This window comes from Camelus bactrianus, chromosome 7, assembly GCF_048773025.1.
Source record: "Camelus bactrianus isolate YW-2024 breed Bactrian camel chromosome 7, ASM4877302v1, whole genome shotgun sequence".
Classification (NCBI taxonomy): domain Eukaryota; kingdom Metazoa; phylum Chordata; class Mammalia; order Artiodactyla; family Camelidae; genus Camelus; species Camelus bactrianus.
Genome location: NC_133545.1, coordinates 62,685,426 through 62,706,230, shown reverse-complemented (window position 1 = coordinate 62,706,230; position 20,805 = coordinate 62,685,426). Strand labels below are relative to the sequence as shown.

General features: G+C 41.0%; 1 protein-coding gene across 1 annotated transcript; it reads right to left on the bottom strand.

Annotated features, from left to right (window-relative positions):
* Window positions 1–546: 546 nt before the first annotated feature.
* Window positions 547–20,785, bottom strand: LOC105072511 (protein lifeguard 2-like). Its single transcript, XM_074366618.1, is given in 11 exon segments — window positions 547–1,047; window positions 4,016–4,063; window positions 5,749–5,838; window positions 7,221–7,308; window positions 7,391–7,428; window positions 10,059–10,149; window positions 10,793–10,842; window positions 11,556–11,638; window positions 14,027–14,342; window positions 18,276–18,485; window positions 20,696–20,785. Coding segments are annotated over 11 exon segments (1,257 nt in total). The 3' UTR covers window positions 547–894.
* Window positions 20,786–20,805: the final 20 nt, after the last annotated feature.

The window sequence follows — 20,805 nt, the reverse complement described above, 5'->3', positions numbered from 1 at the left end:
ACTACTAAATTAATGGTGACATGGCTAATCTGAAACAACAGGTAATCAGAAAGTCAGGTGTATGTGACTATAGTACTTGTACTTAAGTCCATACATCTTACTTGAGATCTGTATGTTCAGTTAAATCTGGAAATAAAGATCTATGATAAATCTAGGGAGACCAGAAGAGTCCATCTAACTCCCCCATTCTCCCCCCCCCCCCCGCACAACTCACTTATGCTGGAAACAGCCCCTTCATGTATCTTCATGCCAGACATTGAAGTGGTTTAGACTCCAAAGTCTTCCCTGGGAGCAAATAGATGGTTTGAGATAGAAGCAAAGAGATTGCTCGAGACAGAAGCAAAGAGATTGCTCATGATAGAATTCACTTCTCCGGTCTGACTCTGGAATCTAAGAGAAAAGCAGAACTCTTTGATTTATCTTACTCTTTTAAAAAAGAAAATTATTTTTTAAAGTCAGGTGCCAAAATATTCCCACAGAATGTCCAAATGAAGAGAAGAGAATGGAGTAAATGTAGGTTTCTGTAATCAATTTTATTCATGTAGAGAGATGTTTACAGCTTTAAATAGTGCCTGGAAAACCTCAACAAAGTAATGTGCATCTTACAAATGTTTTTAAGTATGTAATTTTGTGCTCATCTTTTGAATTTATAAAGATCAGAAGTGTCTGCCAGAAAGTTTTGCAATGTGACAATGGAACTAAAAACATATAACAGCTACAGCTACCATCTACTGAATGCTTGCTTTCACTTGACAAAAAAAATTAAGTATTTAAAAAATTTTTTTTAAATAAAAGGGCTTATGGATTGGTAACCTCTGCACGTCTGAGCCCGGCAACACTTCACAGGCATCCCTCCTTCCCTTTTTTCTGCACAAGCCAGCCTTGGCTTTATGACTACCGTCCCAGTCCAACCAGTTGCAAAATAAAAAGGAAGAGGTTGATTATGTCCATGTAGATGTTCAGGGCAGCAAACACATACTCTTCAGGGTCCAGGTTGGAATGATGGTGGCGCCCTCCCACCATCAGCTGTACATCCATCACCAAATACTTAAAGAAAAGAAAGAAGAATTAGCTAAAATTGTACAGTTGTATCAAATAAGTGTCCTAAATAATCTGGAAAAATTATTTAAGCATCAATAAGTATACTGCAGAGAGTAAATTTGTGGCTATATATGTGTAAATTTTGAAAGGTCTCACAAGAAACTGTTAACAGTGGTTACCTCTGGGGAAGAGGGATACAAGGGAGATTCTGGTTTCTATTTCATAAAAATGTGTGTTGTTTGAATTTTTAAACATTTGTATGTATTACTTTTATAATACAGTGTTCCTTAAAATTATTTTAAAGATGTGGCAGCAAGAGATGGGACTAAATAGAGTGAAATAAATCCCCAGATGCAATAGCAATGGCCTCTGCCAGTTTCCTGTAAGAAGTTTCTATTTTATTAGACTAGAAACTGGTTTGAAAGAATAGAAACTATACCTCTACCACAAATTAGTTGCAAAGCTTATAAATAATTCTTCATTCTCTTCTTAAATGTTGTATATTTCAAGAAAAATAATGTTTTCATAGATTAGGAAGACTACCCAACTCTCCTGAGGGTGATGATTTTTAATATGATCTTTTAAGGAGGAGCAAGTCTTGAAGCTTTCCCATTAAGAACAGGAACAAGGTAAGGATGTCCCCTCCATTTCAACATCATACTGAAGATTCTTGCTAATGCAATATGGCAAGGAAAGGAAATGAACAGTATACAAATTGGGAAGGAAGAAATAAACCCCTTTGTTTGCAGATGACATGATCATCTATGTAGAAAATTTGAAAGAATCAACAACAAAAAATTCTGGAATTAATAAGCAATTATAGCAAGGTTGTAGGATACAAGATTACTATACAACACTCGATTGCTTTCCTCTGTGCAATAATGAATAAATGAAATTGGAAATTAAAAACACTATATCATTTATATTAGCATTGAAAATATTAAATACTTACATATAAATCTAACAATATATGTACAAGAACTATATGAAGAAAACTAGAAAGCTCTGATGAATGAGATCAAGGAAGAACTAAATAAATGGAGAGACATTCCATGTTTATGGATAGGAAGTCTCAGTATTGCCAAAATGTCAGTTCTTCCCAACTTAATCTACAGATTCAATATAAACCCAATCAGAATGCTAGCAAGTTCTTTTGTGGATATTGACAGTTTATATGGAGAGGCAAAAGACCCAGAATAGCCAATACAATACTAAAGGAGAAGAACAAAGTTGAAGGACTGATGCTACCCAACCACAAGACTTACTATAAAGCTACAGTAATCAAGACAGTTTGCTATTGCTGAAAGGACTAAACAAGTAGAGCAGCAGAACAGATTAGAGAACTAGAAAGAGACCCACATAAATATAGCCAACTGGTCTTTGACAAAAGAGCAAAGGCGATACAGTAGAGCACATATAGCCTCTTCAACAAATGATACTCAAGCAGCTGGACATCTGCATGCCAAAAAAGTCACTCTAGACACAGACCTTACACCATTTACAAAAGTGACTCATAATGAATCATAGACTTAAATGTAAAACATAAAACTAGAAAATAGCACAGGAGAAAACTTAGATGACCTTGGGTATGGTGATGATTTTTCAGATAGGACACCAAAAATACTATCTATGAGAGAAAGACTGGATAAGCTAGACTTTATTAAAATGTTCTGCTCTGTGAAAGACCATGTGAAGAGAATGAGAATACAAACCACAGACTGGGAGGAAATATTTGCAAAAGACACATCTGATAAAGGACTGTTATCCTATATATGCAAGGAACTCTTAAAACTCAACAATAAGAAAACTAACAACTTGATTACAAAATGGGCCAAAGAACTTAACAGCCACCTCACCAAAGAAGATATACAGTTGGCAAGTAAGCATATGAAAAGATGCTGTACATCATATGTCATCAGGGAAATGCAAATTAAAATAACAATAAAATACCACTACACACCTATTAGAATAGCCAAGATCTGGAACACTGACACCACCAAATGCTGGTGAGGATGTGGAGCAATGGAAACTCTCATACGTTGCTAGTGGGTGTGCACAATGTTACAACCATTTTGGAATACAATCTGGCAGTTTCTTACAAAGCTAAACATACTCTTACCATATGATCCGGTGATCATGCTCCTTAGTATCTAGCTGAATCTCATGTCCACACAAAAACCTGCACATGCATGTGTATAGCAGCTTTATTCATTATTGCAAAAACGTGAGAGCAAACAAGATGCCCCTCAGCAGGTGAATGAATAAATTAACTGTGGTACATCCAGATGATGGAATATTATTCAGTGCTAAAAACTAGCTATCAAGCCTTGAAAAGACATGGAGGAATCTTAAGTGTACATACTAAGTAAAAGAAGCCAATCTGAAAAGCCTACAAACTGCATGATTCCAACTCTATGACATTCTGGAAAAGGCAAAACTTGGAAACCGTAAAAAGATCAGTGGTTGGCAGGGGTGGGAACAACAGAGTACAGAGGAATTTTAGAGCAGTGAAAATACTCTGTATGATATTACAACGCTGGATATATATATCATTATACATTTGTCCAAACCCATAGAATGTATAACACCAAGAGTGAACACTAATGTAAATTATGGACTTCTGGTTATTATGATGTGTCCAGTGTAGGTTAATCAATTGTAATAAATACACCACTTTGGTGGGGGATATTGATAATGAGGGAAGCCATGCATGTACGATGCTGGAGTATATGGAGTATCTGTACCTTCCTTTCAGTTTTACTGTGAACCAAAAACTGCTTTAAAAAGAATTGTCATTATAAAAAATAAAGAGAAGGAAGAGGAGGAGGAAGAAAAAAGAGACGAAGGAGCAAGTTGCCTGGAGGGCTTTCCAGTGAATTACTGACTCCACTTGACTCCCGGCCCAGCAGAAGGGCTTAAGGCCCCATCAGTACACATTCCATACTCTGGCAAAGAGAGGGAGAAATGGACTTACCAGTGAGAAGACCACAGTTCCAAGTCCAGCATACAATAGATGCAACCACTGCGAAAAGAAAGGAAACAATTGCACATTAAGATCAATATTTGGAACAATGCAAGGGGTCACTTAGGTCATTGCTGTCAGACAAGGACTTAATATGAAGAAAATCAAAGCTATGGGGGTAATTAATCCTTTCTTGAACATAGTCGGTCAATAGCATCCACTCAATTCCATTCAGCAAGCAAGTGAAAACTAGCCTTACATACGTCAAACAAGGTTCATCAAGTAAGTGCTAAACATCTCATGCACGGAAGGGCAAGTGGAAGGTACTAGGTACGTTTCCCTTTTTGCCCCATCCACGTGGCTCTTCTCGAGAATCTGCCCTCCCTTCAGCTCTGGGAACACCGTGACCCTCAGACACCCTTGCTAGAGCTGACTGAAGAGTGGTGGAAGACATCACTCCAATAGCAGCAAATCTCTCAATGGATGAGGAGCCTCTTATATATAACCAGGATCAAACAGATGCACGAGGCCAGTCAGAAGTCAGTTCCCAGGACAGAGGGATCCAGGCAGCAGTTGCACCCTTAGCTAGTGCTGGAGCTATTCCTTCACAAGCAGAGATGGCCAATCCACCGAGTTCAAGAAAGGGAGGTGGCATTTCCATGCCTGTGAATTCTGGCTCTTCTTCCCACCCAGGAGTTCCATGAGAGTCTCTGGGTCTTTGCCTTGAGCTAGTCTGAGTGGTATGTGTTTCTTGCAACCCAAAGAGCACTGATCATAATATGCGACAAATTGGTCTAAATGCCAGAGTGTTTGGCTGTATACAGGAAGAGGATAAGGAAGTGGTGTATAATATCTGAGAAGAATAATGGCCTTCACTCTTCAGGATGCGAGAGCTGGTCGTAGAGGGGTGGGGAGAACTCTGCTAGCCAGGGGAGCATTTGGGGGAAGGAGGGAACTCAGAGGGCAGTGACACAGTGTGGGATGCAGTATTCCCGGACTGAGCCAGGAGTGAGAAGACAGCTGACAATTGGAGTCTGAAGAATTCCAAATTGCCAGAGTCTCATAGCATGCCTACTTAGGACAAGGTTCTGTCAGTCTTCCATTTAAAGATTATATATTGTTGATTATTTGTGAAAGGAAGTTTAGACTGGGAACTAGGATTCATATATCTAGTAGGAAACATAGTTTCTTAACTGCTCCTAAGTGGTATGGCAAAGACCTACGGAACCCACCTAATAAATACAGCACCACCTGCTACTGTCAGTAATAACAAGTGGGAAGCTGTGGCCTTTTAAGACATGTCTTTGTGATGTCATTGAGTTTATCTCTAAAATATAGATGTTACCTCCTCAGTTATGTAAGCCTTACGTAGTTGTTCATGAAACTAAACCAATCCAGGCAGAGGTGTTGGTTTTATGTCTGAAGACCATGGCAAGTCCACTTGTTGCCACAGTAACTCTTTGATTCAGCAGTAGGACCAAGTTGGCCCTGAGGCTCTAGTCAAATAGTCACAAGCCCCAGGCCAGTCCTCAATGGACCCAGCCTCCAACAGGGTCTCCACACAAGGGCCACTCACAGCCAGACCACGGGGCCAGACCCTATGCTCCTGCCTCTCCACATTTGCTCCAGACTCCGTCCCTGAACGGTGCCATGTGGGGTGGAGAGAGGATCCAGACTAACACAATTGGCACGTCAGCCTGTGTTTCTAACAGTTCTCTGAGGTTTGCAAAGGAGACCCCACTTACATACGATCGTATGAAGATTAAAAGAATTCCGTAGATTATAAGCACGAAGAGTAAAGCAAACAGCATTCCATTTAGCAAGGTGAAATCCCACTGAGGAGACATTGAACAACAGAAAACAACCTGATTATCATCCATAAGGAACTTCAAGACGTTTACAGGTGCATCGTGTACCCCACAGACAGGAACTGGCCTATTTGCTAATAATTCATTCTGCCTAGTTTAGAGAACTGTGGAAATCCGTTAGTCCCAGGCACTGAAAAATGCTACATAAAGTGTTGTATTGCCTCAGGAGGGAGAAAAAAGTAGGATATGGATGAAATAACAGGAGCTACAAACTCATAATTTTTGAAACTAGGTAATGGGCATATGGGAGTTCATTAAACTATTCTATTGTTTGTATTTGTATGAGATTTTCCCTAATAAGAAAGGTACATTGAATAAGTAGGATGTAAATTTGTATGTATAGTATGATCATAATTATTCATATTCTTAAAACATTTGCATAGAATACATTAATGGAATTAAATAGACCACGATGTTAACTGGGTACCTTTTTCACATTTGTATGTATGTATTTTAATAAAACACACACACACATATATATATATATATACACTAAGCTTTCAAAAATTACTGTTAATTATTCTTTTTTAATCTTAAAATTTGTTAATATGCTTTTTGGTTTTGCTTCTATAAATCAGTAACCAAATCAGCCTCGGGGAGATTAGAATTTTCTAGAGAAAGGGAAATATTCATCTTTTGGCCTGAAAAAAAATCAGATTAGGAAGCAAAAGAAGATCCTCAAATTCAGGATATTTTCTTGCAAGGGTGTTTTCCTAATTGGTCTATTTCCCCCCTTGCTCCCTACCCTTAAAGAGAATAAACCAAAGTACCAGGTCACCGAGCTTGTTTCTCAGGCCAGAAGCATTAGCAGCGCCTGAAAAACGTACATTGTTGGGCCCCACCCCAGACGTTCTGAAGCAGCAACTCCAGGAGTGGAGCTCAGCAATCTGCATTTTACAAGCTCTCCGGGTGACTCTCATGCTTGCTAAGAGAGTTTGACTAGAACTGTGCTTTCAGTACACGTGGCTACTGAGCACTGGAAATGCAGCTAGTCTGCACCGAGATGTGCTATAAGTATAAAATACACACTGGATTTGAGTTCGGAAAAAAGAATGTAAAATACCTCATTAATATTTTTGTTATACTGATTACATGTTGAAATAACACTTCACATATATTGGGTTAAATAAAGTGCATTATTAAAATTAATTTCACCTGTTTCCTTTTTTTTTTTTTAACGTGGTTACTAGGAAAGCCAGAAGCCAGATGGTGAGGACTGCGCATAGGTGAGGTCCCCCACCCCCTAAAGCAGAGAGCAGGAGGGAGGAGGGAGCAGAATGGGTCAGGAGGGGTAAAGGAACATATTTACACACTCCCTTAGGACAGGAATCTGCTTCAGTAATACGTACTTTTGTCTGAAGAGCAAATAAAGTGAGTGATAATGTCACCAGAGCAGTTGTTCCCGTCGCCCATAACACTTCCTCGGCATTATAGAAACTAAAGCCAGAGACAGTGGTTATTGCTCACGTAATATTCAAGAAAAAGCACACACACAAAAAAATGTGTATCAAAGACTTACACTGACACGGTTCCTAGCATCAGACCTTGAAGAATTGTCTAAAAACAAAATTCATGATAAATTAGAAGGCTGATTCTCAAGGGCCAGAATCCAGAGGAGGTGGTGTGAGATGTGTGCGTTTTGGCAGGGTCTGGGGAGCTAGCGGGAATATGCATAATCCTAGCACACAAAGCTACAGGCTATTGAATATGGGAAGCAAAGAGTGGAACTAAACATTTCCTTAACATTCTCCCTAAGACTGACAAGAAAAAATTCTTTTATGACTAAAAATTTCTTAGGACATAATAGTAACTTTCAACATATTTAGTGAATTAAATATGTATTCACTAGAAATGTGGAAACCAAGGTAAAAGGTTTATCTGTAGACCATATTGTCATTAATCAAATAAATCCATCCACACAGAATCTTAACATTATATCAGAGCAGAATATGCTATCCCTACTAATGCATCACCAACAGTTTCAGTACTCACCTTTCCCATAGTGCTTAGGTGAGAATAAAATACTTCAAATCTCAGACGTGGGATGAGGATTTGAGATCTTAGTACCAAGGGATGGGGCTGGAGGGCACTTACCTACAGAGCGTAGAGCTGCACAGGTAGTTGTCAATCCAGGGCTCAGAGGAGGGCTGCACTGGGGCTGTATGGGGACTGCATTGGGGCTGGAGGGTTCCCATGGTCTAAATGGAGCCAGGCATGGAGCAGTATGGGAGAGAGGCAAGGGCTGAGCACCAGAAGGCAGTCAAGCCAGAGGATTACTAAAAAGGCAATGAGGATGTGTCCAGGCCCACAGTCAGTCTCCAGGGCAGCCAAAAGGCCAGTGAGAACTACAATCAGCAGCAGCTGCAGGGCCTAAGGACATTCCTCAGGATGCTCTGTCAGAGGCAAATGCAGAGACTCACTAACCCTCTGGTCCATGGCAAGAGCCAGGAAAGAAACTTCTAGTCTCCAGGAGTAAAACTGAGGACACAGCCTATCTGCAGTGCAACTGCAGAGCAGCTTTGAACTTCTCCAGCTGGCCAGCCATATCCAGGATGGAGACTAGAAAAGAACTGGAGTCCTGGGAGTCCCGGATTGCCTCTCTGGATTTCCCAAACCAGGTAGGTAATTGCCTGATTCTCTGCTTTGTTCAACATGCCAAAGTAAGCTGTCTTTATTTCCATTAAGAAAAAAAAAAGTGCATTTATTCCACATACACATGATATTTTAATAACATGCTTGCTTCCAATCTTGCCTTTTATAATTTTTCCCTTAAGCTGTTACCTGCTTAGAGATAAACAACAAAACCTCAGAGATGAGAGCTTTCTTTGATATTAACAATAACTTTGATCTCTTCTTATTTAAACATTAAAACCTCTGAAATTTTAAAACAAAAAATACAAAAATTTCTAGAAAAATACCTCTTCCCATCCCATTGTCTCTGCCCCAGGACTCCAAGTACCTCTCTTTCTCTGTCTGGTTTTTAGCACCCACCCCTCCTGACTGTGGTCCATACTTTAAGTGTAGGAACTGGGAGACTCCCCTTGTTTACCTGGGCAATGAGCAGGGTATCCATACCAGCTAAGAAAGATCCCTTAATGCTCTGGCAGCCGAAGAAATGCCCAAATGTGGGCATCAGAGAACCAGTCTTCTCCAGGGTCAGAAGAAAGCTATTCTTCCCAACATACAAATCACACTGGCCCCTGCCTGGTAAGGATGCTTAGACTCTCATCCTTGGCCATGTGTCCTTGCTTGCTCTGACCACCAGGAGGCGCAGATCCAAATCTAGGTTCATCACACTCAAGTGCACAGGACTGTGCATTTTGTGCGCTAATCTTGCCTCTGGCTTTATTTTCCTATGCTTATTTTTCCTTCTACCAGATTTCCCCACTAATTTATCCCATATCCTTATATTGTGGTTATTTTTTATCAGTTACCTCAACTTTGACATGGAATCAGGTGAGAAATAAATCAATTGGTAAGTAAATCTTCATAGGGAAGGATGGTCAGCAATTCGTGGGAGCAAACACAAACTCCCCCAGAAAGAATCATCCGCCAATGCACTGAGTCACACTATGGCCGTCCTGGATTTTCCCAAGAGGAGCAAATGCTTATTATCAGTGAGTTTCAGAAAGTCCACTGCCTCCAGGAGGTGAGAGGTTTGGCAGGACTGGTGTAAACATTAATAAACAGAAACCTCAATTAAAATAGCGTCAGGAGACTTGAAATAGAAATAAAATACATTTCACAAAAATTTTTAAAAATTACATTTCTTGCACACAAATTTGTGAACTAAATGTGGAACCTGTTCTCCGTAACAAAATGTGTTTATTGTGTCTGACAAGAGATGCAGTGGCAGTGAGGTTAACTGCTCCTGAAATGCAGCCAAGACTCAGAAGTGGAAACCCCCGTGTGTGTGTCTGTGTGTGTGTCCCCTCAAAGGCAAGACTGCTGGCACAGAGGAGGAGCCCAGGGTCCCTGAATTCTCTCGCTTACAAAAGGGTGTGGATTGTGGATTCCATCTCATAAGTAAGTTTATGAATTCAGAATTCAACCAAGACAATGTCTCACAAATAATTTCTATCTGTATTATTCCACAGGAAGATTTTACACAATAAAAGAAATGAATTTAGCAATCTGATGAAAATGTATTTCAGAGGTGACAACAGCTGCTAACAAGGTTTACTTACAAATAATCCCAGGAGAATGTAATTCGCAGGCACCTGACGGCGGAGTTTCCCACAGCAAGCAAGTACAAAAAATACAACAAAAAATACTGGCCTGGGGATAATTTAAAGCCATATGTTATTTGCTTCCAGTGATTAGATCATATGATATAGGTAGGTAGGTAGATAGATAGATAGATGTATTATCTTATAATGATTATTATAAAGTACACAAAAATGTAGATTATTACCTTTACCTCTTTTTTTTGGCTTTTAAAACTAACTTTCCTCATTGTCATCCACAGATAGCTTGTGAGTTCTTTTTTCAACTTTTTTATTTTGAAATAATTGTAGATTCACAGGAAATTGCAAAGGAACAGAGGGCCTGTACCCTTTACTCAGCACTCCCCCCACTTTACATATTTACGAGGAATGTGACACTGGTGCAGCTGGTGTATGTGTAATGCTGCGTCAGAGCACTGCGCCGACACGGATCTGTGTGTAGGGCCGTGTAACTGGCTCCATAATCAAAATGTGTAACTGTCTCATCATTAAAATGTCATGCCACCCCTTTATGGTAACACACACACACACACAAAACCCTAACTCCTGGCAACTCATTTGCTTGTTTTCCAGCTCTATAATTTTGTCATTTCAATAATGTTATACTTTCACCTAATTTTTAATAAAGAATATCAATCCATAGCTAGTAAAAAAAAAAAACAACAACACTTTAAATTTAATCCAATAATACTTACAAAAGTGCATAAGTGAACCAGGCATTCTTGATCACCCAATTTCTTAAAGCCTGACTGGTTAAAAAATAATTAATAAAAATTTACACAATAAGTAGTTTATTTTGCTAATTAGCATAATATCTAAGGAGAAGTTAATCTCATGAGAAGAAAGGGGGGAAACCCTAAACGGCTGAGAAAGACAGATGGAAAATGAAACAGGGAAATATATAATAGTATCTTGGTGCTTAAAATAGTACTTTAAAAAGTACAGTCATAAGTTGCAGGTCAAATTAGGATAAATGCAAATGTCCTAGTAAAAGTTTTTATTAAAAAAATAGAGATTGAAATGTATACAAAGCAAAAGTAATGACATTCTCACGTGTTTGTTTATAGATACAGAGTTTCAAAGAAGGGGTTTAAGCCGTGATAGACCCTAGTCCTTGAAATAATTTCTGCATTTAACAGTGTTCCAGCCTCCAAGCCCTCCATAATCTCACCTTTTCCCCATTATCCAGTTTTATCTGTGGAAATAGCTTGGGAAAAACAAAAAAAGAAAATAGTGCTCAAAATAAGAGTAAGGAAAAAAGTTCTTGGCTTAGGAAGTTAAACTCTAGAAATGTTACCAATACCTTGGTCTAAGAGTTGCCTGAGAAAAACAAAGCTATAGAAATGTTATATCCTATGAATGATTAAGGAAAAATAGATAATATTTTAATGATCAAAATTAAATCAGTGAGAACTAACGTGGACAATTTAATATTTAATTTACATCAGTAATGAAGACTCACCAGAAAATAAACATGCTGATGATTGCTCCAGTCACCAGCAATTGCACTGACAGGAGGAGGAACACTTTTACAATGAAAGCTGAGGAGACAGAAATATTATTTTTATGAAGCAACATTCAAAGAAAAAATATAAATGGAATTACCTCTTTTTGATGCTTAATGAAAGAAACGTTTCCTCTGCCTTTTTTGAGGAGGGAGAAGGGAGTGCTAGTTTAGAGCCAGCCAATGGGGTGACAATAATACAGCTCTGCAGAACTCTTGAAAATTCTCAGTCCAGATTGTTAGAGGTGTTTTATTGGACATCTGAAGGTTTCTCCGTGAAAGTTTCAAAATTTCAAAGATAAACTCAGGGGTTTAATTCTGTCCTATGCACCCCCAATTCTCCTTAGGACCAAAAGTGATCTGAAAGTCTCAGAATGTGGCAGGCCCATCGTTAGGAATCCAGCTACCCCGCTTTGTAGATGGAGCCCAGCGTTGCCCCAGGGACTGGTGCAGAGGGACTTGGGCTGCAGGGAGCATGCAGAGCTTCTTCACCGCTTTTCTCTCCAGCCTACCTGCCTTTAGCCACTCCCTTCCCTCCTACTTATGCAGAAACTAGATAACCTGACGCCTTGTAAGCACAACCAAGGAGTTCCAAGTGAACAGCATGCCAAAGCCAAGTGCAGACTGTGTTGGCATCTCTGTTTGCCTACTTCCACCTGACTACAGGTGTGTCCTGAGCCCTCTGAATATGGCGCTGGTGATGACAATTTACTTCTTTGTGGCCCTATCCCAATTTTAAAAGGGATGAAGGAAAGAAAGGAAGAAAGGAGGAAGGAAGGAAGTTGCTTAAAGTTGATTTACAGGATTGTCAACTGTGTCCTTTTGCTGGGTGGTTTCTGTGCATTGGAAGTGTGACAACAAAGGTATGGGACTATCTTCATCAAAATGCCAGAACATATATATCCAAAGGTGTGTTGCCTACACTAAAATACCCACTTAGTTAACATTAAATTCACATCTACTATGTATCAGGGACTAAAAATTAAATAAATATTAAATGTGGCCCAACCTTATAAGACTAGGCATATAGATCAAAGAAATGGAATTAAGAGTCCAAAAATAATCCCTTACATTTGTGGTCAATTGATTTTTAACAAGTGTACTAGAACAATTGAATGGAGAAAGAAAATTCTTTTCAACAAATTGTGCTGGGACAACTGGACATCCACCTACAAAAGGATGAATTTGGACCCCTTCCTCATATCATACATACATAAAAATTAATTAATTAGTTAAAAAGAGACCATGGACATAAACATAAGAAATACAATTCTTAGAAGAAAGCTTAGGTATCAGTCTTGGTGAGCATGGATTAGGCAATGATTTTTTTCATATATGACACCTAAAATGCAAGCAAGGAAAAAAAAGTTGGATTCCGTCAAAAGTAAAAGCTTTGTGCTTCCAATGACACCATCAGGAAAGTGAAAGAAAGCCCACGAACTGGGAGAAAATATTTGCATATCATGTATCTGAAAAGGGACCTAATACATAAAGAACCCTTACAATCCAATAACAAGAAGACAAATAAGAATTTAAAATAGGCAAAGCACGTGTAGTGCCCTCCCACCTTGGTGCAGGTCTTGGCCGTGCAAATTGTGTTGGCCAGTGAGAGACATTAGTATGTGTGAAGCAAGCAGAGGCTTGATAAACTGCTTACACACTGGGGCTTGTCCACCTGATACACTTCTTCCTGGGACCCAGCTCCATGTGATGAGAAGCTCAAGACACAAGAGGAAAGCCAACAACCAACAGGAACTGCCAGCCATGTCAGGGAGTCCTCATGGCCACTGCAGCCTCAGCCGCCAGCTAAGAGCTCCTGACAGCATCTTTCCAGCCACTAGAGGGAGCGTCACGGCCACAGGGAGACAGCAATGCGATTCAAAGCTCATAGGCCACCTTCAAGTTGTCCAGGTCCTAAGAAGGCCTAAGGGTGGCAGAGTGGTCACTGGGGACAAACAGTATTTGCCTAGTATTGCCTACCTTCCAACTTCATATTTCATGAAAGAAAAAAAAATTCTCATTTATTTAAGCCACAGTTTTTTAGGCTTTTGTTATTCACTGCTAAATGTATTTCCTATACAGAATTGATATGTGGAGCTCTGAATTAATATTCTTTAAAACTTAAGCACTTTAACACTCTGTGTTTAACACTCTGTGTGTAAGTAAGAACATTCTACATTCAATGACTAATTCCTACTTCCTAAGAAAACCACAAGTTACTCACCATATTATGTGCATTACGAATTTATGAATGCCCTGGACAAATCAGGGCCCATCTGTTATTGCAGCCTTACGTCAAGTTTCATGGTGAAGCATGGGGAGGGGGGAAACTAAAGCAAAATTAAATCCTACAGTCCCCTCTGTGGAAATATTTTAAGAGAATATTTGCTTTTCTCGTCCAAAAAGATTATTTCTTTCTTCTCACCTCTGCGGACAGCTGCTTCTGAGAAAGGGCTGGGTAAAGGATCGCTGTGTTCTGGGGTGGTCTCTTCTGATATTTGTACCACATAGGTATCCTCTCGCTCTTTGGCCTTTGAGTGTGGATTCCCACCGGCTTCTCGTGACCCAGGTGAAGGTGAAGCTGTGTAGGACCGACCAGATTTGCTCTGGGTGTGACTGTCTGCTGCTTTCTGAACCAGATGTTGATGATCTCCAGAACTGAAGTCTATTGGTTCACTGACCTCCAAGTCCAGTTTCCTGGAGGCGGGAGAATTGTTATTCAGGTCCTTGTGATCGTACCACTACAACCTTAGCATCATCATAACATTAGATGATTTTTTTCCCTTAATTTTAACTCCTTTGGCTCAGTATTGAGCCAAGTCAGTGCTCAGTAAATATTTGTTGAATGAATAATGAACAAACACTTTTAATGTGAGGCCTATAGGGTAAAATCACTTGCATTCTGTTATTAAATCAATATGTTAATAGACTGACTCAGCCAGGATTTAATAAGCTCCCTCTTTTGTGGAGCTGCCCTAGGTACCTTTGCCCTCAAAGAACTTACATTTTAGGAGGGAAGGTAATCAAACAAGCAATAATATAAAAAGGAATATAAATGTTTTCCTACGTCAGTCTCCCAAGGCAATAGAAATAAAAGCAAAAGTAAAAGACACCATAAGCAGGGCCAGGAACAATGGAGGATGTTGTGAGAGGTCCTAATAAAGTCTGGAAGAAGATACAGGGAGGAAAGGGGTTGTCAAAAGCTTCCAGAGAAAGTGAGGTTTAAGCCAAGGCTGGAAAATGAGAAGGAGTCAGTCAGGGGAAGAGGCAGGGAAAGGTCTTCTCAGGCAGAGGAAATAGCCTGGACCAGGGCTGAAGGAAGCAGAGAGGGCAGGTTCCAGAAACTATAGGAAATTCACGTGGCTTGAGTAGGGAGTTCGAAGGGGAGAGCAGAGTGAGGTGAGACAGGGGAGTAGTGGGGGCAGACCACTGAGAGGCTGGCAAGCCAAGTTCACCCTGATGGCCATGGCTGTGGCAGGCAGAATAGTGGTCCCTCCAACATGCCCACATCCTAATCCCTGAACCTATGAACATGGTACCTCGTATGGCAAAAGGAATGTTGCAGATGTGATTAAGGTAAGAACTTTGAGGTGGGACTATGATCCTGGACTATCTGGGCGGGCCCAATCAAATCACAAGGGTCCTTAGGACCATACTTATAAGAGGCAGGAAGATTAGAATCAGAGAAGGAGAGATAACAAGAGAAGCATAGGTCAGAGTGATACAGCGGCTGTCTTTCAAGGTACAGGGAGGGATGGTGAGCCAAGAAATGCAGGAGGCTTCTAGAAGCTGCAAAAAACAAGGAAATGTATTTTTCCCTAGAGCCTCCAGAAAGGAAGGCAGCCCTGCTGACACCTTGATTTTAGCCCAGTGAAACTGATTTTGGACTTCTGACTTCCAGAAGTATAGGATAATAAATTTGTGTTGTCTTAAGGTGTTCGGTTAATAGTAATTTGTTACAGCAGCAATGAGTCATTAATGCAATGGGGAATCACTGACGGTTTTCCAACAGGGGGCCACAGAGATTGGACTAGAAAGATTACAGGAGGCACAGTGTGGAGAATGGGCCAGAGTCAGCAAAGGTGGGAGCAAGGAGACCAAAAATCCAGGTAAGAGATCATGGTGGGCTTGACCACAGTGCTTTGCAGCAGAGCACAGTTCTTAGAAAACCAGTCCCAAATAGACTGAAAATGGCAAAGGAAAAGGCCCCCATTAACTCCTTGGGGACATGAAGACTCAGGCAAGCCCCTGCTGCTGGCTTCCTGTCCCACAAAGAGAGCCATGGAGGAGTTGGAGGGGACTGCTGAGCCGGCAAGGGCTTGGACAAACAGACCAACCGGGGAGGGCATCTGAACAAAGTCTGAACAAAATGCTACGCCCTTGGAGAGGCAGGCTCTGTTCTCCTCAAATTAATCTCTAAATTTTACCAAACTTACTGAAAATTTGTTTCCCAGTACTTGAAAATGTAACTCAAAAGCCCATTGGAAAGAGTAAATGAGTGAGAATAATCAAGAAAAAAAATTGAAAGGGAAATATTATGGGGAGGAGCAGGGGTAGTGATTTACTTCATCAGAAATCAAAATATAATAAGCTATACAATTAAAAATGTGCTGCTGGCAGGGCAAAAGATCAACGGAGTGGAAGAGATTCAAGAATTAGACTCATATATACAAGAATTTAATATTTGATAAAGGTGGCATTTCAAATTATTGTCCCATACTATTGGAACAGTTCGCTCTGCTTGGAAAACAAAGTTTAATAGCTATTTCACCTCTTTTACAAAAAAAAAATGGATTGCAGATTAATTAAAGATATTATCATAAATATTAATAGCTATAGAAGGAAATATCAATGAATATTTGTGTTAAGCCTTTGTAAGAATGATACCATAAAAGAAATGCTGGACAAATCTGGGGTATGGAACACTTTAAATGTCATCAGAAAAAGATGCTGATAAATCTTAAATGCAAAAATCTGAAAATAAAATTTGCAATATTTGCTATACTGTAAAAAGACCTTTTCAACAAAGGAAAAGATGGGCAACTCAATAGAAAGATGAGAAAAGAACATAAACAGGCAATTGATAAAGGAAATTTAAATGGTCAATAAGCTTAGGACGATACCTCACAAATAACCAAAGAAGTACAAAGAAAAACAATTGTGAAATGTCTTTTTTTTTTTTGCATAAAAGACTGGCAAAAACTAAAAGGAGAAACTAAGAAGAGAATTCCCAGAGATTCAATGTTGTGGAGATACAGATAAGCCAGGGCCACATTATGACTTGTAGGGACCCTGCACACATTTGCTTTCATGGGTCCCACCTCCATAAAAAAAATACGAAAAAGTATGTTTTATGGTTGCATTGGTATAAAAAATATAATCCAGGCTAGATTCACTGTATATTATGTATTCATCATTATATTCATTTTGTCCCCCTGATTTTAAAAGAAATTGGGAGGTATAGCTCAGAGGTAGAACGTGTGCTTAGCACACAGGAGGTCCTGGGTTCAATCCCCAGTACCTCCATTAAAGTAAATAAATAAACCTAGTTACCCCCCCAAAAAAAACCCCACAAAATAAATAAAATAATTTTTTTAAAAAGAGAGAAATTAAAATTTTTTCATGACCCCTAAAACTATTGTGGGCCCTAGGCAACATGCCTTCTGTGCCCAGCGGCTAAATCAGCCCTGAGATAACTTCAGGGGAGTTGGCAAGTGTGTAAAGGTTTTGGGGTAAGTAATTTGGCAGCATCTATCAAAATTCACAATGTGCATTACTTGAGACCCAACAATTACAATTTTAGGAATTTATCTGATAAAAATATCCACACAAATAGGCAACCATACATGTATAAAGAAGTTCATTACATCATTCATTGTTTGTAACTGCAAAGAATTTAAAACAGGCTAATTATTCAACCTCAGAGGAATGGGTTATCTCTAACGTAGCAGAGTTTAGGAATACACTCTGAATGGTATGAATTTTTATAATAGATATTTACATTTTGAAGGGAAAAGGAAATATTTCTCTTTTTTGGTAACTCCTCTAAGGAAAGCTAACTTCACAGTCAGCTGAGAAGGATGAAAAGATGCTCCAACAACCAAGTTGATTTCTTCCCTAGACGTCCTGCAAATCAGAAGAGGGAGAAGCAGCAACATTTTTAAAGCACTCAAAACCCAAACCAAACAAACAAAAATCAAAGACAACTGAGTTTTCCTTATGAAACTATAGTTGGCAGATGCCTGACTCACAAAATAAGCCTTTCACCTGGTCCTCAGAAGCTTTCTTGGCTCCAGTGCCAGCAGTCTCTGAAGGCTAGGCAGGCACAGACTAGGGTCTTGAGTAGCAAAGTTCTCAGCGACAGTTAGGGGAGTGGCAGTTGGAAGATGGGGCGGGCCAGGGACCCCACTGCCTAGGAGGGGGGTTCTGAGTCAACACCATCTGCTAAGCCTCATAATATTCAGTCACAGCCGAGGCACTTTTTGCTGAGTCTCAGGAAGCCTGTGCCTGCATCTCCAAACCAATTGTATGTCAGGGAGTCCTGAAGCCTTAGCAAAAGCCTTCCAGAGGAAGTGGTGCCCTCCTCACCATGTCATCATCATCTTCTCCCAAACAGAAGGAAGACGCTTGTGAGACTCCACCAGGGATCCTGCACAGTTATTTCAAATAAGTACGACTTGTTTATGATCAAGCAGGTGTTGGTTTTTCTGGTGCATGATGACGATGTCAGTGCCCCCGCCATGGTACAGGGAGATGCAGGCCAGTGAGGAGCCGGGGAGACCTGATTGAGGCTGCTTGGTGAGAGAAGTCAGATGGCGAGGTGGTGGGCAGCGAGGAAGGGAACGGGAGCAGACACTTGTCCTGAATGCACACTGTTCATTCATCTGAGAAAGGATGATTGATGTATTAACCCACTCGTTAGACTGCTAGTTAGTGCGTGCCTACTGAGTGCAAGGCACGGGGAGGTAGAAGAAACCCAAGGAGGGAAAAAGCAAACTTTCCTCAACATTTTCCTAGTCCAGTGGAGGAGACACAGGTACAAGGTTTACCCTAATGGAGAAGGAGGGAAGAGCCAGAACAAGGAACAGTGTTTGGCTGCCTGGGTGGAGAAAGAACATGTGACCTCTGGTGTGAGGCTTCCTGGAGGAAATGATGCCTGAGCTGATTCTGGGAAGGTGGGTAGGGTTGGGTGTAACGTCTGAGAAGAAGCATCTTCCAGGCAAATAGAACACCCTGAGCCAAGGCATGGGGTGGGAAACATGGGGTACACATGCAAAACAAAGTAATTCCGTGGGGTTATCACACAAAAGGTATGACTGCAGCAGGAGTTGGTGCTGTCGTGATGCCCATCCTGGATGAAAGATGAAAAGTTCAGCAAGAACATCTGCCCTGGCTCTTTCTCCTTTCCTGCAGTTCCATAGGTCTCACTCCTCTCTCTCTCTGTCCAGTCCACAATCTCTCTCTTTGGTTGGTCGATGTTAACAGGCATCTTGAGTTAATTACACTTTTTCCAAGTTTACATGTCAGGGGGAGAGGGGGTGAATGACTGGCTAATGACTTGACCAGCCTGGTCAAAAAAAAAAAAGCCTCCTCCTGTCTTACCAGCCTCAGAGTTGACACTGAATCAGGCACTTCCCAGATGTAAAAGTTGTTTAAAACCTCACATGTACTAGCTCATTGAATCCTCAAATCACCCGGTGAGGAATGCGCTCGCGCGCTCGCGCTCGCGCGCTCTCTCTCTCTCTCTCTCTCTCTCTCTCTCTCTCTCTCTCTCTCTCTCTCTCTATCTCTCTCTCTCCCTCTCTCCCTCTCTCCCCCTCTCCCCCTCTCTCCCCCTCTCCCCCTCTCCCCCTCTCTCCCTCTCTCCCCCTCTCCCCCTCTCTCCCTCTCTCCCTCTCCCCCCCCCCATTACCCTCATTTGACAGGCAGACAAAAGAAGACTCAGTAGCCAAGTGCCCCTGAGATATACAGGACAAGGGTGTGCGTCAGCAAGGAGCCCTACGCTGCCCATGCGCACCAAGTCCCAAAATGTGGTGAATCTCAACTTTGAAACAAGCCCTGTAATATGTTTTATGCATCTTCTTTTTTTAAAAAGAGTTTTAATGAACCATGCAGCACCTAAATCATGCAAATTAGACTGCATGCTAACAGTGATAATCCCCTGGGGAACTCAGCTTTCTTTGTGAATGTTAAAACCTTGGGAGGTATTTATTTCTGTGTTCACAGCTCGCGCGCGCTCTCTCTCTCTCTCTCTCACACACACACACACATACACCAGCAGAATTTTCTCGGACATCCCCATAGGTACCAAACTATCTCTATGTTCTGCAACTGAACACTTCTCCTGCGTCCAAGCTAGGTATCTCTCTCACCTTATGTCGATCTGAGATCCATCCCCTGGCACCTTAGGGAGCCCTAGCCTGGCCAATTGTGGCTCCTGTATCCATGAGGTAGCAGGGGATTGGGCCGGCGACATCTTGATTTCTTTTCTCCTAGCCATTTCTCTCACCTCTCAACTTGACTCCCAGCCCTACCCGCTCCAAGTCACCATCCCTGCCTGGTAGTCCTATTTATCCTCACAGCATACTGCTCTATTCTATTAACACTCTAGTATATCTGCACAGGCATTTTGTGATACTATAGCTTTACTGCTTGGAGGAGAAGCCTCACTTATTGACTTGTAAATATGTGCCAAGCCAGGAAATTGATCAAGTCTTCATGCAGCCCTGAGTTGGGCAATCCCTCGGTATGCAGGCAAGGGACTGAGCTGCAGCCAGGTCTGGTTGCCAGTACGCGTGGCATCTTAGGTTTTAAAATACGTGTCAACTCCTAATACATAAATGTCCGTGGATATAACTCATATAAGCAAAAGTATCTGGGGGGTCTAAATTATAATTTTAGAGAGTGTAATGGGGTCCTAAGTAAGAGTGCCAGATGTAGCAAATGAAAATACAAGACGCCCAGTTGAATTTGAATTCAGATAAACAACGAATATTGCGAGAGATACGCTCAAATTAAAAAATCATTCCTTGCTTCTCTGAAGTTCAAATTTCAGTGGTGGTCAAAAGGTTTGCGAGCTGCCACCCTAGCGGACTGCAAGCTGAACCGCCGCGCGCTCCCAGTAACTCCGGGAGGGGCACTTCCGGTCAGGCGGGCCGGCCAGCGCGACTCGGGCCCCGCCCATCGCCGGAAGCCTCCTCAGGC